The 18,870-nt window shown below is 47.8% G+C and overlaps 1 protein-coding gene across 4 annotated transcripts; it reads left to right on the top strand.

Annotated features, from left to right (window-relative positions):
• Positions 1-370: 370 nt before the first annotated feature.
• LOC140198168 (RNA-binding protein 4B-like) lies at positions 371-18,082 on the top strand. Of its 4 annotated transcripts, XR_011886117.1 has the most exons (6): positions 371-633; positions 4,778-5,084; positions 12,127-12,873; positions 15,881-15,972; positions 16,464-16,599; positions 17,698-18,082. XR_011886117.1 is itself a non-coding variant. In XM_072259159.1 (4 exons), the coding sequence occupies exons 1-3, from the start codon at positions 529-531 to the stop codon at positions 12,867-12,869; spliced, it is 1,155 nt and encodes a 384-aa protein (XP_072115260.1). In that variant the 5' UTR covers positions 371-528; the 3' UTR covers positions 12,870-12,873; positions 17,698-18,082. The 4 variants fall into 4 exon arrangements, 1 of the variants encoding a protein (XP_072115260.1); XR_011886118.1 differs by lacking the exon at positions 15,881-15,972; XR_011886116.1 differs by having other exon boundaries at positions 15,881-16,599.
• The last annotated feature ends 788 nt before the right edge of the window (positions 18,083-18,870 follow it).

The raw sequence follows: 18,870 nt of genomic DNA, 5'->3' as shown, positions 1-18,870 counted from the left end.
GCCACGTGCTACCCACAAATCCTGCTGCCAGAACAAAAGATGGCAGCTTTCCAACCAGCACAGAAATCCCGCAACTTCTATTTCAATGCCAAACTGTTTTAAAATGGCTAAGTATTAACCACTTCACTGCAGAAATGTACACAAAATACAGAATGAAGAATTTCACATCCCACATTGACCATCTCGTTCAGTGATCGTCACGCTTGTGGCGTCTGACATGATTGACGTTCCATCGAGCCAATCAGCTGCGGGAGCCTCCTTCAGACATGCACAGAGGCTGCGGCGCCGATTGACGTGTGATGCACCAATCAGCGCCGGCGCTTCCACCCCCTCCGAAACTCTAACCAATGGGAGAGAAGTCCACCACCTCCCGCCCTTTGCAGCCGCCATTTTACGTCGCGGCGGAGAGACGAGTGGAGGGTGAGCATCGTCCGGCTTCAGGGGCTGTTGTTTCTGCTTTAAAGCTTTCGCTGCGTGTGTTCTCTTCCCCTCCCTCAACATCAGTCGGAGGGTTCAGAGACGAGAAAAATGGTGAAAATATTCGTGGGGAACCTGCCGCGACTGACGACGGCCGAGGAGATCCGGGCCCTGTTCGAGAAGTACGGCGAAGTGAGCGAGTGTGACCTCATCAAGGTAAGCGCGGGGGGGCGGGACCTCCGCCGCTGCCATGGCAACCAGCGGAGTGGCACCCGGCTGGTCGCCGGGGGCAACGCCGTGTGATGGCGGACCAGCCTCGTGTGACCGCCCGTATCGTCAGTCTCGCTTAACTGGTTTAGCTAGTTATTGCCTCATTAACCAAGAGCGCGTGTGTGGAGAGTTTTCCTCTGCAGATGAAGTCTGGTGGGAAGGGGACCCGGTTAACTAAGCAACTTGATTGGCATGGAAGAGTGGGTCAGCAGGGTCTCCTGTAACCATTTGTTTAGCCCCTCCTGGCGTATGTCGGAAAATCTGTTGTGCGGCAGCAGTACGTAGTACAGACTCTTAAAGCGTATAAAACGGAAGTGTTAAATTAACTGTGCAAAAAGAGGGAAAAAAGTAGTGAGGTACTTGGGTTCAATGTCCAGTCAGAAACTGATTCGTTGAGTTCAGCTGCTGTACCTGCTTCCTGATGGGTGGTAGTGAGGGTCCTCACATGCCTGCTGTAGGACTGGGGATCGTGTTTGAATGGAAATATCTAATTGAGTGCACACTTTAGGCCTGGGGTTGGATGAACCATTGCAAATAGGCTGAATTTTGTTCACTGTTGCTCTGGCACCACCTCGTTGGGAATCTCAGTGAACCTAGAACTGCCTGGTGGATGGAAGGTGCATTGGAATCCGATGCCTTCTGTTCTCCACTTGCCCAGGGAGTGGAGAACAGAGTTGTTTTTCCAGCAGTGACCACTGGCTGTGCCAACTTTTTAACTTCCTTTCTTAGATACGGGGCCTGAAACTGTTCCCAATACTCCAACTGTGTTCTGACCAATCCCTCGTAAAGCCTCAGCGTTACATCCTTGGCGTTAAGCCACATGCCATCATGTGCTCTGTGCTTTGTTGCTCAATCAGAATTGGAAACTCCTTCTGTGACAGCAGTATGGGAGAGTTTACTACTGACTTGCAAAAGTGCCAATTCACCAATAAATAAAACAATTAATTAAGCCCATTCCTCCTTCTGGGACATGGGTCACCTACAGCAGCCCACCAGAGTCCTCTGTCCAGGGCTGATTGGCCACACAACTTCTCGGCAAGGATCTTTCCTCTCCCAGGGATGAGGTCTTTGGAGCTTCTGTCGCTCCGAGTTTTTACAGGGTGGGGTCAGACCCTTGGTCAATCCTCCTCTCACAGCTGGGCTTGGGACCATCCATGGCAGAGTTAACAAACAGCCACTGAGCCTAAGATCTTGTGGATCACTGAGGCATTAAGCTCTACGGTGCCATCAGAGATTTGCAAGCCACACACCCCGATAGTTTCTTACTGTGGCTGGCGACTTCAACCGTGCTAACTGAAAACAGTCCTGCCTAAATTCTGTCAGCGAGTTGACTTTGCCACCAAAGTGAGAACATATTAAATCTGGTTAATACCATCATCGTATCTGGTGCATACAAAGCTACTCCTCGGCTCCACATTGGGCTCGCTGACCACTTAGCTGTCCCACCACTTTAGACCAGTGGTCCCCAACCACCGGGCCGTGAGGAAACGATATGAGTCAGCTGCACCTTTCCTCATCCCCTGTCACACACTGTTGAACTTGAACATAGGGTTGTCAACTGTCCCGTATTTGCCGGGACATCCCTATATTGGGCTAAATTGATTTGCCCCATACGGGACCGCCCTTGTCCCGTATTTCCCCCGCTAAGGTAGAGCGTTCCTATGAAACCTTTCGTGCCGAAATGGCGTGAAGCAAAGAAGCAATTACCATTAATTTATATGGGAAAAATTATTGAGCGTTCCCAGACCCAAAAAATAACCTACCAAATCATTCCAAATAACACATAAAACCTAAAATAACACTAAAATATAGTATAAGCAGGAATGATGATAAATACACAGCCTATATAAAGTAGAAATAATGTATGTACAGTGTAGCTGGGAAGATGAAGGCAAAACTGATTTGTGAGAAAAAATCGGCACGTACGCGCATGCGCACATCATAGGTAAAGTGTCCCAGGATTTGCCTGCTACTTTTGTCCCTTATTTTGGAGTGAGAACGTTGGCAACCCTAACTGTAAAAGACATGTTGAGGTGAGTTTAATCCTACTTGAACACCCCCACCACCACCCCCCGGTCGGCCGGTCCGCAAGAACATTGTCAATATTAAAGCGGTCCGCAGTGCAAAACAGGTTGGGGACCCCTGCTTTAGCCCATGATTAGGAATGCCTCCCATTCCATTCCTGATCGCTTGGCTGTCCTCTTCCTACCAGGGGCTAAAGAGCAAGGCTCCAGAGGTAGGCGCGGGAGGTTTGGGAACGTCGACAGGTTTGCTTCCAGTCGATGGACTGGGCTGTGTTCAGGGACTCGTCAGATATACAGTGGTTGTAATGGCTTCATAACAACAGTTGTATGTAGCCGCTTGCTGGTGACAGTGGTGGTGAGATGGTAGGTAAAATGGTGTGAGCCCAACAGCTTGAGTCTCAACGTGGACAAAACCAAAAGAGATGATTGTGGACTTTAGGCTGCACTCCTCAATGCAGATAGGTGGCTCCTGTGTGGAGAGTGTTGGAAGTTTCTGGGAATGCAGAAAATGGTCCCTCAACACCAACTCTTACAGGGGCATCACCAAGAGTGTCCTGGCCAGCTGCATCACCGTCTGGTTCGGAGACCGACCGCAGGCCCCGACAAAGGATTGAGGATCATCAGGGTCTCTCATAGAATCATATTACAGGCCCTTCGACCCACAATGTTGTGCCGACCACTAAGCTACTGTATTGTAAACGTAACTTTGCTGGATCAAATAACAACAGCACAAAAAGATTGTTACTTATCTTTTCACCCGTTTATTTCTTCGAGCTCAGCCGGCGAGTGAACTCGGACCCGACATCAGGGAGAGACCCTCTCTCATCTCTCTGGCGGTTCTACAAGTTCACTGCCTGATGTCAGAATTGTCAGAAGTTATAAGGCCACCGATACAAAAGAACAGTCAGTTTGATAACCATTCCGGCCAAGTCAATGGACTATTGATACAGAGACAATCAGTTTGATAACCATTCCGGCCAAGTCAATGGACTATTGATACAGAGAACAATCAGTTTGATAACCATTCCGGCCAAGTCAATGGACTATTGATACAGAGAACAATCAGTTTGATAACCATTCCGGCCAAGTCAATGGACTATTGATACAGAAAACAATCAGTTTGATAACCATTCTGGTCAAGTCAGTGGACTGTTGATACAAAAGTACAATTAATTTGTTAGACACTCCAGCCACATTAATTAAAAAAGGGAATGTCCTACCTGGTTTGCTGCAGCCACAACTTAATTACAAAGATAAGAATATCCGTCAAATTTATGCTTGAATTAAGAAAGGAATGTTCTGTCTGATTTCCATCAGGTACTGCCTTATGTCAAAATCAAAAGGTGTGAAAAGCCCAGAGACATCTGATGTGGATCTGGGCAAACTTTAATTATGTTGCTCCAAAGAAGGCAGCTGTGAAATATTATTCAAACACACTGCGGTCACAGACGTAGTCAGTACTGAATCCATTGTTTACAGGAATCTTGAGAATCCCCCATTCCTTTAAACTTTATCGGTAGAAGATGCCTAGAATTTCCCTACCGCATAGCCCTCTATTTTTCTAAGCTTCATGTACCTGAGTCTCTTTAAAGACCCTATTGTATGTATTTCAACCATGAGAGATATTTATCAGCAGCACAGTGTAGGCAGTCCCTTAGCATTGTCAGTGATCCCTCCCATCCAGCCAACAATCTCTGACCCCCACCATCAGGCAGGAGGTACTGTTGCATTAGGACAAGAACTGTTAGAATGGGAAACATTTCCAGGCGGTGAGGCTACTGAACTACCTGTCACCATCCAGGTCTCATCATGTATGAAGTGCCAGTAGTGTTATACTTTTTAACTTGTGTTGTATATGCACTTTATTTGTGGTAATATGACTTGGTGTGAGTTATACACACTGTGTTGTGCGCCTTGGTCCAGAGGAACATTGTTTCATTTCACAGTATACTTCCATGGTTGAATGACGATAAACTGAACTTGAGCTTTAAAGGCCCTGCGTGGTGGATTTTTACTAGGTTATAGACTATTCATTGATTCATTGGTCTGTGCCTGTTCCCAAACAGAACTATGGATTTGTGCACATGGACAACAAGGAGGCAGCCAAGGAGGCGATTCAGGGTCTGCATCACTACAAGCTGCATGGAGTCGCCATCAACGTGGAGGCCAGCAAGAGCATGACCAAGTCCTCCACCAAGCTCCACGTAGGCAAAGTGAGCCCCAACTGTACGAGCGAGGAGCTTCAGGCCAAGTTCGAGGAGTATGGAACCGTGCTGGAGTGCGACATCATCAAGGATTACGCCTTTGTGCACATGGAGAGAGGGGAAGATGCTATGGCAGCCATCAAAGGGCTGGATGGCACAGAGTTAAAAGGTACAACTACCACAGGGCACTTGTGCCAGTGGGGTGGGAAGGGGTGCTTGGTGTTGCCAGCAGCTACAGAGCCATGGGGTTACTCTGGGGTTCGTGGGGTTAACAGCTTGAAGGCTTCATCTAGTCTCCTGGGTTTTTACTGAACATTGGGTTTTATTGAGTGTGTTGGAGCTCATTGATAATCAAGGGGTGAAAAATTTCTGTCAATGGTTGGGAAGACCTAACATAACAGACATAAGACATGCTATCCGATCTCCTCTCCACCTCCTTGTAATGACGTGACCAGAACTGAGCACAGTGTAGCTTTACCAATTATTGTTTCCCTGTTTTAACCCTCCTACCCTCTGTACTTCTCTCCTGCTTTTCCTTTGGTCTCATCCAGGAATAACACCCTACTGCCATTACCTTCCTCCCATTTTAACAATATCCACTGTTTCATTTCTTCATGTACCACTTCACTTTTAAATCCGCTGTCATTGCTGTTTTTATATTTTTCATCTATCTCTTCCTGAAAGTGCTAACTTGTGACTGTTCTCGTCTTGAGTAGAATTTTTCAGTGTTGGATGTTGGCCAGTGTGTTTTGTCACAAACTTTGCTGTGCTCTGCCAATTTTTAAGGCTGATCCAGACTTTGCAGCTTTGGTAATGTGGTTAATCCAGAGCTGAGCTTTATTTTCATACCAATTTTCACTTGTAACATCACCGAGCTCCACCCTCACTAAACTTGCTCTCTGCTAAACTTTTCAATTGGCTGCCCTTTCACATTGTCTTCCACAAATAAGCAGCTGAAAATCTGCTATCTGTGTCCGAATGCAGACTATAAATCCATTTGCCCCTCTTTTCTCATTTGCCCACTGACCAGGTTGGGTTCCACTTTGATTTTAAATTTTCCATCCTGTCCCCTCATTTTTTTTTAATCCAGGCCTGTCCCATCCATGTAACCTTCCAGTCCACTTGCCCTGGGCTACATCTGCTCTCCTTCACATTCAGGCCCCAGATTATCTATAAAATGCAGTTGTTCAGATTAACGCCATTGCTTCCAGCTGCTGTTTCTGAAGTTGTACGATATCTTCCTAAACCCTTACCTTTTGATTTTGGTGGTTTCTTAAGACTGACCTCGGACCCTGGAGTTTGAAGTTCCCTTTTGAAAGGGGAAGAGTTTATTGGCAATCTATAGAGAGGAATAAGCAGTTGATGCTGCCGGACCCACTGAGTTCCTCCAGCATTGTGTGTGTGTGGGTGTGGCGTTGCTCTGGGTTTCCAGCATCTGCTGAATCTTATTGGTACAGTGTTAGTGAGCTAGGTTTTTACTGTTTGTGTTTTTTATATCCATGCTATCATGTCTGGTGATCATTTCTAAAGCTTGATCGTGCCCTTTATTGTTCTGCCTCATTAGCATCAGAGGGCCTGATTTACCTTGACTGACTGAAGGTGTCAGCTTCTGAGTTTGTTTGCCATCCTTGTGAAATGCGGCTGGGCTGTTTCACACACTTTTATAGTTACAGAGTGAAACTGTTGGCATGAATTGTCTTCAGTGTCAGAATCATCAGCATATGTCATGAAATTTGTCAATTTTGAGGCAGCAGTACAATGCCATACATGATAAATATAGAGGCAAATTAATTAGATTAAGTATACATGTAAAAGTAAAAATAAATAGTGCAAAAACATTAAAAAGAAGGTATAGAGGTAGTGTTCAGGGGTTGAATTTCCATTCAGAAATCGGATGATAGGGGAAGAAGCTGTTCCTGAATCACTGAGTGTGTGCCTTCAGGCTTCTGTACCTCCTTCCTGATGGTAACAGTGAGAAGAGGGCATGTCCTTGGTGATGGGGTCCTTAATGATGGACACCAACTTTCTGAGTATTCTCCTTGAAGATGTCTGTGGAGGCTAATACCCAAAATGGAGCTGACTAATTTTACAACTTTCTGTAGATTCTTTCAATCCATTGCAGTAGTTGCCCAATACCAGACAGTGATGCAGGAAGTCTGAATGAATGCTTTCCATGGTGCATCTGTAGAAGTTTGAGTGTTTTAGGCGACAACCAAATCTCCACAAAATCCTAATGAAAATGTGCATCAATATGTTGGGACCAGGTTAGATCCTTAGAGATCTTGCCACCCAGGAACTTGAAATTGCTCACTCTCTTCACTTCTGATCCTTCAGGATTGGAACTTCAGAAAGGGTAAGACAATCAGCTCTTCGGTCTTGCTGATGTTGAATGCAAGGTTGTTTTAAATAACCTGCAGCTTTGGATGTTGAATAACTTGTAGGGCTTTGGTGACAGAACAGGGCATGAGCAGGAGGGAGTGTGAGATCACTGCTAGTCCCCTCTATGTAGACCTGGTGGAATGAATACCTTCGTGCCCTGCAGTAACGTTTCCCTGCTGGGACTGAAAACAGTGCTCCTTATCTTTTATTCAGAATTGTTCTTAAGTGAGCTGGAGGTTAGCATTCAGCACCCTACTCGCAATCTATCTGGGAGGATCTCCTGGTCTGTTTGTTCCTTGATCTGGCCTAGCAGCTGTTCACGGGTCCAGACAGTGGACACCAGTGGGGGATTTTGCCCTGGTGTCCCTGGATATGGAACATGTGTCCATGGTTACAATGGGGAATTTTTGGGAACAGTGGGCCCCTTGGGTTTGAGTTTGCAAATAGTGATCTCCATATTTTAATTTGAAACTGTAAATTGTGTGTTTTATGAAGTCCTGAATTATCTATTGTGTTATTTAAAAGCCTGGTGAGATTGAGACAGCCAATAAGCAGTAGATCTTTCTCCCTTTTGTTAGATTTGTCTTAATTAATCCTCAGTCTTTGAGGAACCAGACTCTTTCCATTCAATCAGTAGCACAGGAAAATAGACTCTGTCAGGCTGCGGGGCTGGTGAAAGACCATGTGGTTTCAATTGAATTGTAGGAAGGGTGAACACGCTTTTTAATTATTTCTGGTGTGCAGCCCCTGATTTACAATAACTGTGTTTACTTACTGTAAAACAAAACAGTTTAGCAATATTTCTCTGACTACATCTTTTGTATGTGCTTGCATTCCTGTGTGTGTGTGTCCAGCAGAAGAATTGTAAGAGTAGTTACAGCTGTGTATTTACCATTCCTTTCACTACGGTGGGATCCCCATTGTACATTTACAGCCAAATGACATACATGTGTGTATCACACACAAGATGCCACAACTGCATTGTTAGTGTAAAAAGGAATGGTTGGTGTTACCCCCGTGTAAAACCATGTCATTTGAAGCAGGATGTTGTATCAAACTTTTGCTTTGTTGTTCGGAAACTATCCGTTAACTAAATGTAGCAATCAATTTTGGGAATAGTTTCACATCTAGATTTCCTATCTTTATTAAGAGTTATTCTGCAGCTGTGTGAATGGATGTTAGGTGGGTTTGTGTGATGTGAAACCGTGCCCAGTCACTGGTAGAATCAGCACGGTTAAATCAGGTATATTGTACAATATGAAGCCATTTGCCCCATTTCTGTCAGCTCTTTGAACTGCCCTCTGCTGCCCTATTACTGGAACACTGTACTCTCCCACCTTTGCACATATTACAGACATCACATCACAGTGACTTTTAAATTAAAGGGAAATAATCTGCAGGCCCTGCTTCCCCTTGCATCTCCTTCAGGCGGGCGATACAGAAGCCTAAAGTCCCACACCACCAGTTTTCCCTTCAACCATAAGATATAGGAGCAGAAATAGGCCATTCGGCCCATCAAGTCTGCTCCACCGTTCCCTCATGGGCTAATCCAATTCTTCCAGTCATCCCCACTCCCCTGCTTTCTCCCCAAACCCTTTGATGCCCTAGTTAATCAAAAACCTATCTATCTGTGCCTTAAATGCACCCAGTGACTTGGCCTCCACAGCTGCTCGTGGCAACAAATTCCACAGATTTACTACCCCCTGACTAAAGTAATTTCTCCGCATCTCTGTTCTAAATGGACGTCCTTCAATCCTGAAGACGTGCCCTCTTGTCCTAGACTCCCCTATCATGGGAAATAACTTTGCCGTATCTAATCTGTTCAGGCCTTTTAACATTCGGAATGTTTCTATGACATCCATTCACCCCCCCGCCATTCTCCTGAACTCAGGGAATACTGCCCAATAACTGCCAGACGTTCCTCATACGGTAACGGTTTCATTCCTGGAAACATTCTCATGAATCTTCTCTAAATCCTCTCCAATGTCAGTACATCCTGTCTAAAATAAGGAGCCCAAAACTGTGCACAGTACTCTTAAGTGTGGTCTTGTGAGTGCCTTATAGAGCCTCAACATCATATCCCTGCTCTTATATTCTATACCTCTAAAACTGAGTGCCAACATTGCATTCACCTTCTGCATCACCAACTCAACCTGGAGGTTAACCTTTAGGGCATCCTGCACAAGGACTCCCAAGTTCCTTTGCATCTCTGCATTTTGAAATCTCTCCCCATCTAAATAATAGTCTGCTGGTTTATTTTTTCCACCAAAGTGCATGACCATACACTTTCCAACATTGTATTTCATTTGCCACCTCCTTGCCCATTCCCCTAAACTACTCAAGTCTCTCTGCAGGCTGTCTGTTTCCTCAACACTACTCGCTCCTCCACCTATCTTCATATCATTGGCAAATTTAGCCACAAATCCATTAATCCCATAGTCCTAATCATTGACATACATTGTAAAAAGCAGCAGTCCCAACACCAACCCCTGTGGAACTCCACTGGTAGCCAGCAGCCAGCGAGAACAGGATCCCTTTATTCCCACTGTCTGTTCTCTGCCGACTAGCCAATACTCCACCCATGTTGGTAACTCCCCTGTAATTCCAAGGGCTCTTATCTTGCTAAGCAGCCTCATGTGCTGCACCCTGTCAACGGCCTTCTGAAAATCCAAGTACACCACATCTACTGCATCTCCTTTGCCTACCTTGTTGTAATTTCCTCAAAAAATTGCAGTAGATTAGTCAGGCAGGATTTTCCTTTCAGGAAACCACGCTGGCTTTGGCCTATCTTGTCATGTGCCTCCAGGTATTCCATAATCTCATCCCTAACAATCAATTCCAACAACTTCCCAACCACTGATGTCAGGCTAAAGGCTAATTTATACTTGTGCATCAAATGCACGCCGTAGGTATGGCGTAGCGATGTACCTATGCTGTACTCTACGTCGTAGCCTAACGTGCACCTCCCCCAAAATGTAACTACGCATCACGGCGACGCAGACCTCAACAAGTGTGATTGGTCTGCTTGGTAGCATCACATTTCTTCCTGCGCTGCAATAGCTTCCCATTGGGCAACTGAAGGGCAGGGAAGGAACTCCGGCTGCAATGCTTTCCATAAAGCTTTACAGACCTCCAAAATTATGGGGGACCGTGTGCTTGACGCCAGTTTGTAGCCAGCTGCTACAGTCTATTGACTTCCACCTGAAGCTAAAAACTCAAAAGGTGATTGCCAGTCTCTGAGTATACTGTGTGTACACTGATTCGAAATAAATGGTTGGAGACGATGAACCAAATTGTCAAATCTACCTGCCGACATCAGAAAATATTTGAAATGCATTTCCTCGTCCATGTCTCTCAGTGGCTGGACAAGCACAGAAAATTCACCCTCCTTCAGTTTCAGTCGCCATTGTTTGAAGTTTGAGTTTCTTCGTGTTGAGTTTCAACATGAAGAAACTCAACACAGTGGCATAGAAACCCCACCGCCAACTAGCGTTTTGGCGGTGAATTGCAGAGCGACGCAGACACACTAACGCACATGTATAAATGCTCACAACGGCGTAGCCCACTTGCGTAAGCTAGTATGAACAAGTATAAATCAGCCTTTACAGGTCTATAGTTTCCTTCTGCTGCCTCACACCCTTCTTAAGTAGCAAAGTAACATTTGCAGTTTTCCAGTCATATGGTACAATGCCAGAATCTTATCGATTCTTGAAAGATTATCATTAATGCCTCCACAATCTCTCCAGCTATTTCCTTCGGAACCTGAGGGTGCATTCATCACATCCAGGAGATTTATCCACCCTCAGACCATTGAGTTTCTTGAGTACCTTCTCGGTTATAATTTTCACTGCACATACTTCATTTCCCTGACACACTTGAATGTCCGGTATACTGTAGATGTCTTCCACTGTGAAGAGTGATGCAAAATACGCATTCAGTTCCTCTGCCATCATTGTGTCTCTCATTACAATATCTCCAGCGTCATTTTCTATTGGTCCTATATCTATCCCCAACCGTCTTTTACTCTTATATATACTTAAAAAAAGCTTTTAGAATCTTCTTTGATATTAGTCGCCAGCTTCCTTCCTAATGACCTTCTGAGTTTCCTTCTGCAAGTTTTTAAAAGCTCCCCAGTCCTCTATCTTCCCACTAGCTATGGCTTCCTTGTATGCCCTTTCAATTGCTTTTACTTTGGCTGTGGCTCACTTGTCAGCCACGGTAGTGTCCTTCTTCCATTTGAAAATTTCTTCTTATTTGGAATATATCTGTCTTGAACTTCCCTCATTTTTCACAGCAACTCCTGCCATTGCTGATCTGTCCTTCCTGCTAGTGTCCCTTCCCAGTCAACTTTGGCCAGTTCCTTCTCATGCCATTGTAACTTCCTTTATTCCACTGAATTACTGACACATTGGAATTTAGCTTCTCCTTCTCAAATTTCGAAGTGACTTGATCGTATTGTGATCATTGTTCCTTAAGGGTTCCTTGACCTTAAGCTCTCTTATCACCTCTGGATCATTGCACAACACCCAATCCAGCACAGCCGATCCCCTAGTGGGCTCAACAACAAGCTATTCTAAAAAGTCACCCCTTAGACATTCTACAGATTCTCTCTCTTGAGGTCCAGTGCTGGCAGTACAACACTATTAGCACTTCATACAGCAATAGACTTTGGGTGTTTTGTGTGGTTTCTGGTATAATTTGTATTTGTGAATGTTGTGTCCAATACTGTGCTTGTGATGTTGCTACAAGTAAGTTTTTCATTGTACCTGTTCATTTGGTAACGGACTCCTCCTTGGATCCGTGTAATGACTGGGCTCTTATCTCCATCCAAGGCAAGCGGATACACGTGGAGCTGTCCAAGAGCCGATTACGGGTGCAGCCTGGAATGGGCGAGAAGAACACCTGCTTCCGGTGTGGAAAGGATGGCCATTGGTCCAAGGAGTGCCCAGCAGACCGGCCGGAGCTGGCGGTGGGCTTCGCCACCGATTATCTCGACCCCTTCGCCATGTCCGCCCGCTACGGCGATCAGCCGTTTTTCGACAGCCGCTACGTCGACTACTATGAGAAGTACCGGGCAGGTGCCTATGGAGCAGTGGGGACACCCTACCCTGACCGCTGGGGGGCCCAGCTGGGGGCCTACAGCGCCGGGCTGAGAGAGCGCTTACCCAAGGCGTTGGAGGCATACAGCCAAAGTGCCATCTCCCAACCACCCACCTACTACGCCCGCGATCGCAGCCCCCTGCGGCGTGCAGTAGTCTCCGCAGTCACTGACTACGCCACGGCCGCCACAGAGTACGCCGCGGCTGCCACAGCCTCCGCCACTGCCTCTGACTACGCCAGCTACGCCGCCCAGGACTACACTGGCGCCAACTTTGCTGCTGCAGCGGCTGCTGCAGGCTATGGAGCAGCCAACGCGACCACCACCAGCGACTACACCAACGCCAGCTACACTGCCGCTGACTACGCCAGCGCTTACGGTTTCGACTACTCCAGCGCAGCGGCCAGCAGTGCCGCCTACTCTGCCGGCTCCACCGGTGAGGTCTTCGCGAGACAGTCGCAGTACTCTGCCTACTGAACAGGTGAGTGAGGGGCAGCTGGGGGCTTCTCGGGGTCAGCTGCAGTCTCTCTCCTCTTTCCCCACCAACCCCCACCAGTCAACCTGCCAGTGTTTACTCTGTTGTACCCCACCTGGGGACCCAGGAATGGCTTCCTGCCTCCACACCGGAATTCCCGAAATCATGTCTCCACATCTGGCTGTGTGTGTGCGCACAAGTGTGAGTTAATCCCTCTTTTACTAGTGTAAATATCCTGTCACTTAAAACTGCCATATTCTGTTGGAGTTGAGGATTGAGGTTCTGTGCAGTATCACTGCCTTCTTTCTTGCCCTCGGGTGCTCACATGGGTCTTTCCCTTCTACCTGCCTTGGTCAGAGGGAAGAGAGCAGGAGCTGATCCGAACCTCTTTCCCCACCCCCACACTGTTGGATGGCACATCCCTTCCTGTGACTGTGTGTGTCATGTGCAGGGCACCTCCCAGCACGCTGTCCTCCGTCCAGATTTCCTCCCTGTGGTAAACCTACGTCCTCGCTTCAGTGGGATTAATGTCTTGGCAAATGACAACAGTAGCAAAAAGAAACAAGTGGCCACCAGCTTCCCTCCAGCTGTGCCCAGGTACGACCTGCCTCTGGCTAATTTGGTAGTGGCCGTGAGGAACGTGACAGGACCACCAACCCCTCACCACCTGGTTGCAGCTGGAGTTCCTGCTGTGATCCGTGATCTCTCTCCCTCATTCCCAGGCATGTCCATCTGCAAGTTTGTAGGGATTAGCCCCATGTGTGACCCTGCAAACTCCTGTTGTGTAACTGTCACTCGCCCTCCCCTTTACTCCAAAGCTGCTGCTGGCGGGCCGGTTACCTGTTGCAGGTGTGTCACTTGAAAGTTTCTCAACAGCTGGTCACTGTGTCACAGTATCTAATGGCACAGGCCATCATTCAACTCGACTGGTCCGTGTCAACAGGCAAAGCCCCTGTGATCACTTACCTCAATAGTAACGTGCAGTGTTATAATGGGCCCCTCAAGCCACTGCAGATTATCCCCATTGCCACCTGCCCCCTTGCTCAGAAACTCCTTGGTGTTGAAAATCTGAGCAACAAGTTGCAACAGTTTGTTTGCATCCTCTGGTGAGGTAATGTTTTGTTCTGTCCCTGACCCAGTGGGTTTAATCCAGCCTCTGCATACCTTCATCAACTACCCTTGGAATTTTATACACTGAGAAAGTGATGAAGGGGTGAACAACATTTGAATCACTCAGCCCATCAGAGATGGGCTGTTCACCCAGTGTCACCTTTCAGGCTGTATATCCTGAATCTGTGTTTAAAGTAACTCCTCCTTTCTCATCCCTTTGTTTTTGTTTTAAAGCCCACCCCTGCATGTTCTTTTTGTATGTTGCCATACGTTGTTGAGACTTTGAAGCTTGACCTTGGTTACTTTTGTGGCTGACCCAGCAGAAGGCGATGGGCTCTGATGCACGGGGGTCTGAGCAAGTCCAGGTGAGGCGGGAGAAACTGTGTGCGCGAGCGCGCGTGCGGATTGACCTTCCTCGCTGTTGGCGAGGGCCGAGTCCGGGCAGTGCCAGAGACGGGCGGCAGCTATTGCAATTGATCTAAAACTGTCCTCTCCCGCTGCTGAGCAGAATTAACCACTCCCATCTCCCCACGTGTTGCCGTGCAGAAGGAGCCCACCGGGTGAGGCTGACGCTTGCCTTTGGACCTGAACCTAAGATCTCCGTGCGGTAGGAGCTCGGGTGCCACTGACTTTGACCGGCTTGTTTAAACACTCAGCGGCGCGCTGTCTGCTACACTGGTGGTTCAGTTATACCTGTTGTGCCTCTTGCGTTCCAGGAAGGATAACCTGTGTGCATGCCTTTGTACAAACTTCAGCTGAGGAAGCTTTGTCATCCTGATTTAGATGTGGTGTGCAGTCTTCAATTTTTCCTCCCCTACCCACCTCAGTTTGTTTCCTCTCCTCCTGAGCCTGCCCACTTCCATGTGAGTACAGTGACCTTTCCGATGCACCTTACCCTGCCTGAGTTATTTCGGATACATAGGTAATCTTCAGTCCGACCCCGGCTCCGCTCTGTTCCTGCAGAGACCACAAGCTAGAGTTGGGGGATGGTGCTGGATTCGCCATTTTCTCCCTCGCTCCCTCCACGCATGTCCTGCCTGCATCGACGGCACAGAGCAGGTGTTCGAGTCCTTTGCTGGGGTTGCTCATTTGCGCACTCAACCAGGTTAGAGGTTGGGGAGCGGGTGGTGCTGAGGTGGGTCTTTTCCTTGGCCGGCCATTAACGGGTTCTGCTTGAGTGGCTTGAATCGGGACAAGTGTTAGACAGGTGCTTCTTGCTACCACGTGGTTTGGCCCATCGTTGTTAAAGACATGCTGTACTGTTGGTTTTTTCTGCCCTTTTTACTGAGCAGTTGAGTGATTTGTGCTGAGATCATGGATGATTCAAGGGTTTTAACAACCTCCTATCAATTGCTGCATTGTCTGTTTTTGGTGGTTGTTTGCAATGATGTTTCCACGTTCTATTAGTTAACGGGAGGTCCAGTTTTTAGTTAATGAGAGGGGTGGGAGAGAGTGGAGGAACGCCTGCTATCATCCCCCACCCACCCTCCTTTTTTTTGTACTATTTCAAGTGCTAACCCTAGCCCAATGCCCATCTGCCAGCCTGAAGGCTGGTCACCCCTCCCAGAAGCCACTTAGGTGCCCTTTTGTATTTACTCCCAAACCCCCCACCCCCATCTGCTCAAATAGTGTAGAACTGGGTGATGCTGCCGGGGAGAGAGGCCATGAGCATGCAATCTGGATGATGGGCTATCACAGGGCCAGTGCCCTTTTCAGTGCAGAGTGCAATCTGCCAATGGTAGCGAGGCGACGTGTGTTGGGCGTTGAGGTGTTTCGTGTCTGGCGGTGTGACCGACGGCTCTCCGTGCGTGATTCTTTTTATTTAAAGCCATGTCAGCTCGCGGGGACAGTAGGTTTGTTGAATGAACTGAATTGGTGTATCATCTCCCCTCCTCTTTAACAGTTTTGTGCCTGTTGGAATCTCAGCTCCTGTTCCCTCCAGCGGAGCCTCTGGACAGTAGCAACTATCACACTAGCTTCAGGTTGCATTTCGTGGTAACTGGCGCAGCACCTTGTTTCTCTTCTCCGTTTTTTATTTTGATTTTTGTTCGGACCGTTCACTTCTCTATTTTCCCCTTCCCTCCCTTTCCCCTCCCGTTCCCCACGTGATTGGGACATGGTTCCAAAAGGTGCCTGTCCCATCTGGCCCTCCGCTCTGTTTTTTATTTTTCCTCCTTCATTTGGCGAGTGTCGGCAGCGCGGAACGGCGCACGGCGCGGGTCAAGTGCGTGATCTCTCGACACACGCGGACGTACGCTCGCGCGGGCACACGCACACCTCTCCATCCTCCCCTTCCCCACCCCCACCCCCATCTCTTCACCCACCCTGTCCCTCCCTCCTTCCCTCCCTCCTGCCCCCAACCTCCAGCCCTTTCCATTCTCAGGCCTGTCGAGTTGTAATGAGAGGCGCCGAGGGCAGGGGAGACCCCAGGGCGTGCTGACGGCGCGGCTGCCTGTTTAACCTCCTACTCTTGTCCACTTCCCCAGTCACCATTTCCACCAGCGGCCAAGGCTCGAGAGATGGAAGTGCAGTTTAGAGTGCGGAGACAGCGGGGGGCCTGAACGCACCCAAGTTGCCACCTGCTACACCAGTAACAGAAATTAAACTGCCTGGCGCCTCGAGGTGCGATCGCAATCTGAGGAGGAATGCAGTGGGATGCTGTTGTGTTTTGTCGGCTCCTAGAGGCGGGTGTTCCTACTTGCGTGCAGTGCCACAGATGTTGCACATGTAGGACTTGTTCGCGTAGTTTAAAAGGGTTTGCCACAGCGCTCGGGGTGCTTGTCAGACAGATTCAAACCCTTCCCCCAAGGGTCATGTTACAATTGGGTGACGAAGCGCACAAAGAAAAGAAATAGTAATAATCAAAGAGGTAGGTTTTAAGGAGAGAGAAAGGCAGGGGGAAGGAATGCTGGAGGTCTGGGTGGGGAGGGAGAATGGAGGGGCAAGTGTGAGGCAAGGACTGGAGGCGCAGAGCTCTTAGCGAGGCAGAGGGCTGGAGAGAGTTGAAGATGACAAAGCGGGTGCACTTGGAGGGGAGGGGGGATTCTAAACACGAGCCTGTGGCACTTACACAACCGAGTGGGCGAGTACCGTGGCGATGGGTGAATGGAACTTGGCGTAGATTAGGGTGCGGCCGGCATTTTGTCCAGTCCTGGAGGAGGTTTTACTGCCAACCTCCTGTTTCTCGCTGACCCAGGCCCAACAACCCCTCACACACCATGGATCATTTGCAGTTGTTTTCAATTCCCTCACCAGCAGGCTGGCAAAGTAACCAGGAGCAGGAACCCTGGCTGATTTCCACCTCACTACCCTGTTTTACCCCTGCCAGCCTCAGCCCTCACAGCCCCATGATGGAATGCACTACCCTCCTGTACCTCCTTCACAACTTCCATGCTAAACCATTGAATATAAATAGCCCAGGGTGACTCCTCTACAGTGCTAAGGTGGTCTACTCAGAATGAACCACCGCAACAACTTGAGGGGATCAGGGTGATCTCAGATGCAGAATCTTTCATTAATTCTTTGACCTTTTCTCTTAACACCCTCCCCACCTCTCTTCCCCACCAGGACTCGTTTGCCTTTTTTGTTTTGAATGTTGAGCACAGACCAAAAGTGGCGGTGTTACTGCCTTGAGCTGGCCTTGGGCGAGCTGTGTGTGCGTTCTGCGTCCGTGACGTTCAGAGTGTCTTTGAACAGTCTGTGATGTGCTTCCTTTTGCAGATTGGTAATACCTGTTGACAAGACCGCGGTTCCCCCTGCTACTCTCACAAACTCGGGTCGTATCTTGTGCGGATTACCCTCACCGTCGGGATTTAGCGCGGACGACACCAGGGAAAATACTATCTGTATACATAAAAGATTGTGCTTTTCTGTTAAAACTAGCAGTCAAAAATTGATTTTTTTTTAATTTTCCCCAAATGAACTGTGTTTTGCTTTTTTTTTGGAGTTCTTTTTTTTAAAGAAACAAATAAAAAAATTTTTGTTTGATTTTGTGTTGCTGGTAACTGTTCTGTGATGGCTAAGATCACTAATGGGGAGCTACCCTTGATTTTAAACGTGAACCCTTTTGTAGTACCCTGCAATAAACAATGAGTATTTGAACAGTCGCAGACTCCGTGTAAAGTTTTATTTCGAGCCTTCGTACTATGCCGACCCTCTCTCTACACTGATCGTCCCTTAACCTACGACACACTTAACACGCTGTGGACAATTTGGAGCAACTGAAGCACGCACAGTCAAACCACAGGGTCGCAGCGAGAAGGCGCAAGCTCCACGCTGACACTGCCAGAGATCAGGGTTGAACGCGGGTCTCTGGAGCTGCACAAGGCAGTTATTCCCCTCAGTTTCTCCCTGCTACATACCCTGATGCCAGCTGCATGAAGCTGTCGTGCAAACTGTTCATAAGTAAAAAGCTAAAATTGTCTGCAACAGTTGCAGTACCCCCAAGGGCTCATAAATTGTAATATTTAGCAGGAGTATTTGAGAGTGAAGGCCAGTGCACTGGACTAGATGACAGCTTTGATCCTGTGACACCTTGAATTACCACCTCGTGGCCCTCGTCTACCTACCTTGTATTCCCTTTGCAGCTACAGCACTATGTTCTGCATTGTTTTAGACTATGGGGATATACTTGTTTTTTTACATGATCTACTGGATGGCATGCAAACTAAAACTTTTCACTGTATCTTTGTGCACATGACAATATACCAATCCCCAAGACAAGCTCTGAGGTCAGGGTAGTGCCATCACCACCACCTGGTGCTTAACTCCACCTACCTGACAATTTTCCTGTGCATGTGGTGATCAGCTACTGTCCTCAGTTTGGACCTTTTCCTCAATTGTGTTTCCACCCCCAAGAGCAGAAATGGCTAAAGTGCAAGAGCATCATTTAGA

This window comes from Mobula birostris, chromosome 5 (genome assembly GCF_030028105.1).
Source record: "Mobula birostris isolate sMobBir1 chromosome 5, sMobBir1.hap1, whole genome shotgun sequence".
Classification (NCBI taxonomy): Eukaryota; Metazoa; Chordata; class Chondrichthyes; order Myliobatiformes; family Myliobatidae; genus Mobula; species Mobula birostris.
The sequence above is the reverse complement of the archived record's forward strand: the minus strand, read 5'-3'. Positions and strand labels throughout refer to the sequence as shown.

What these genes read in the sequence shown, in the direction of transcription:
- LOC140198168 (XM_072259159.1), top strand. Translation starts at nt 529, where the DNA reads ATGGTGAAAATATTCGTGGGGAACCTGCCGCGACTGACGACGGCCGAG. An exon ending in GCGAGTGTGACCTCATCAAG is followed by an intron (nt 634 to 4,777) that starts GTAAGCGCGGGG and finishes GTTCCCAAACAG; the next exon opens with AACTATGGATTTGTGCACAT. An exon ending in GGATGGCACAGAGTTAAAAG is followed by an intron (nt 5,085 to 12,126) that starts GTACAACTACCA and finishes TCTCCATCCAAG; the next exon opens with GCAAGCGGATACACGTGGAG.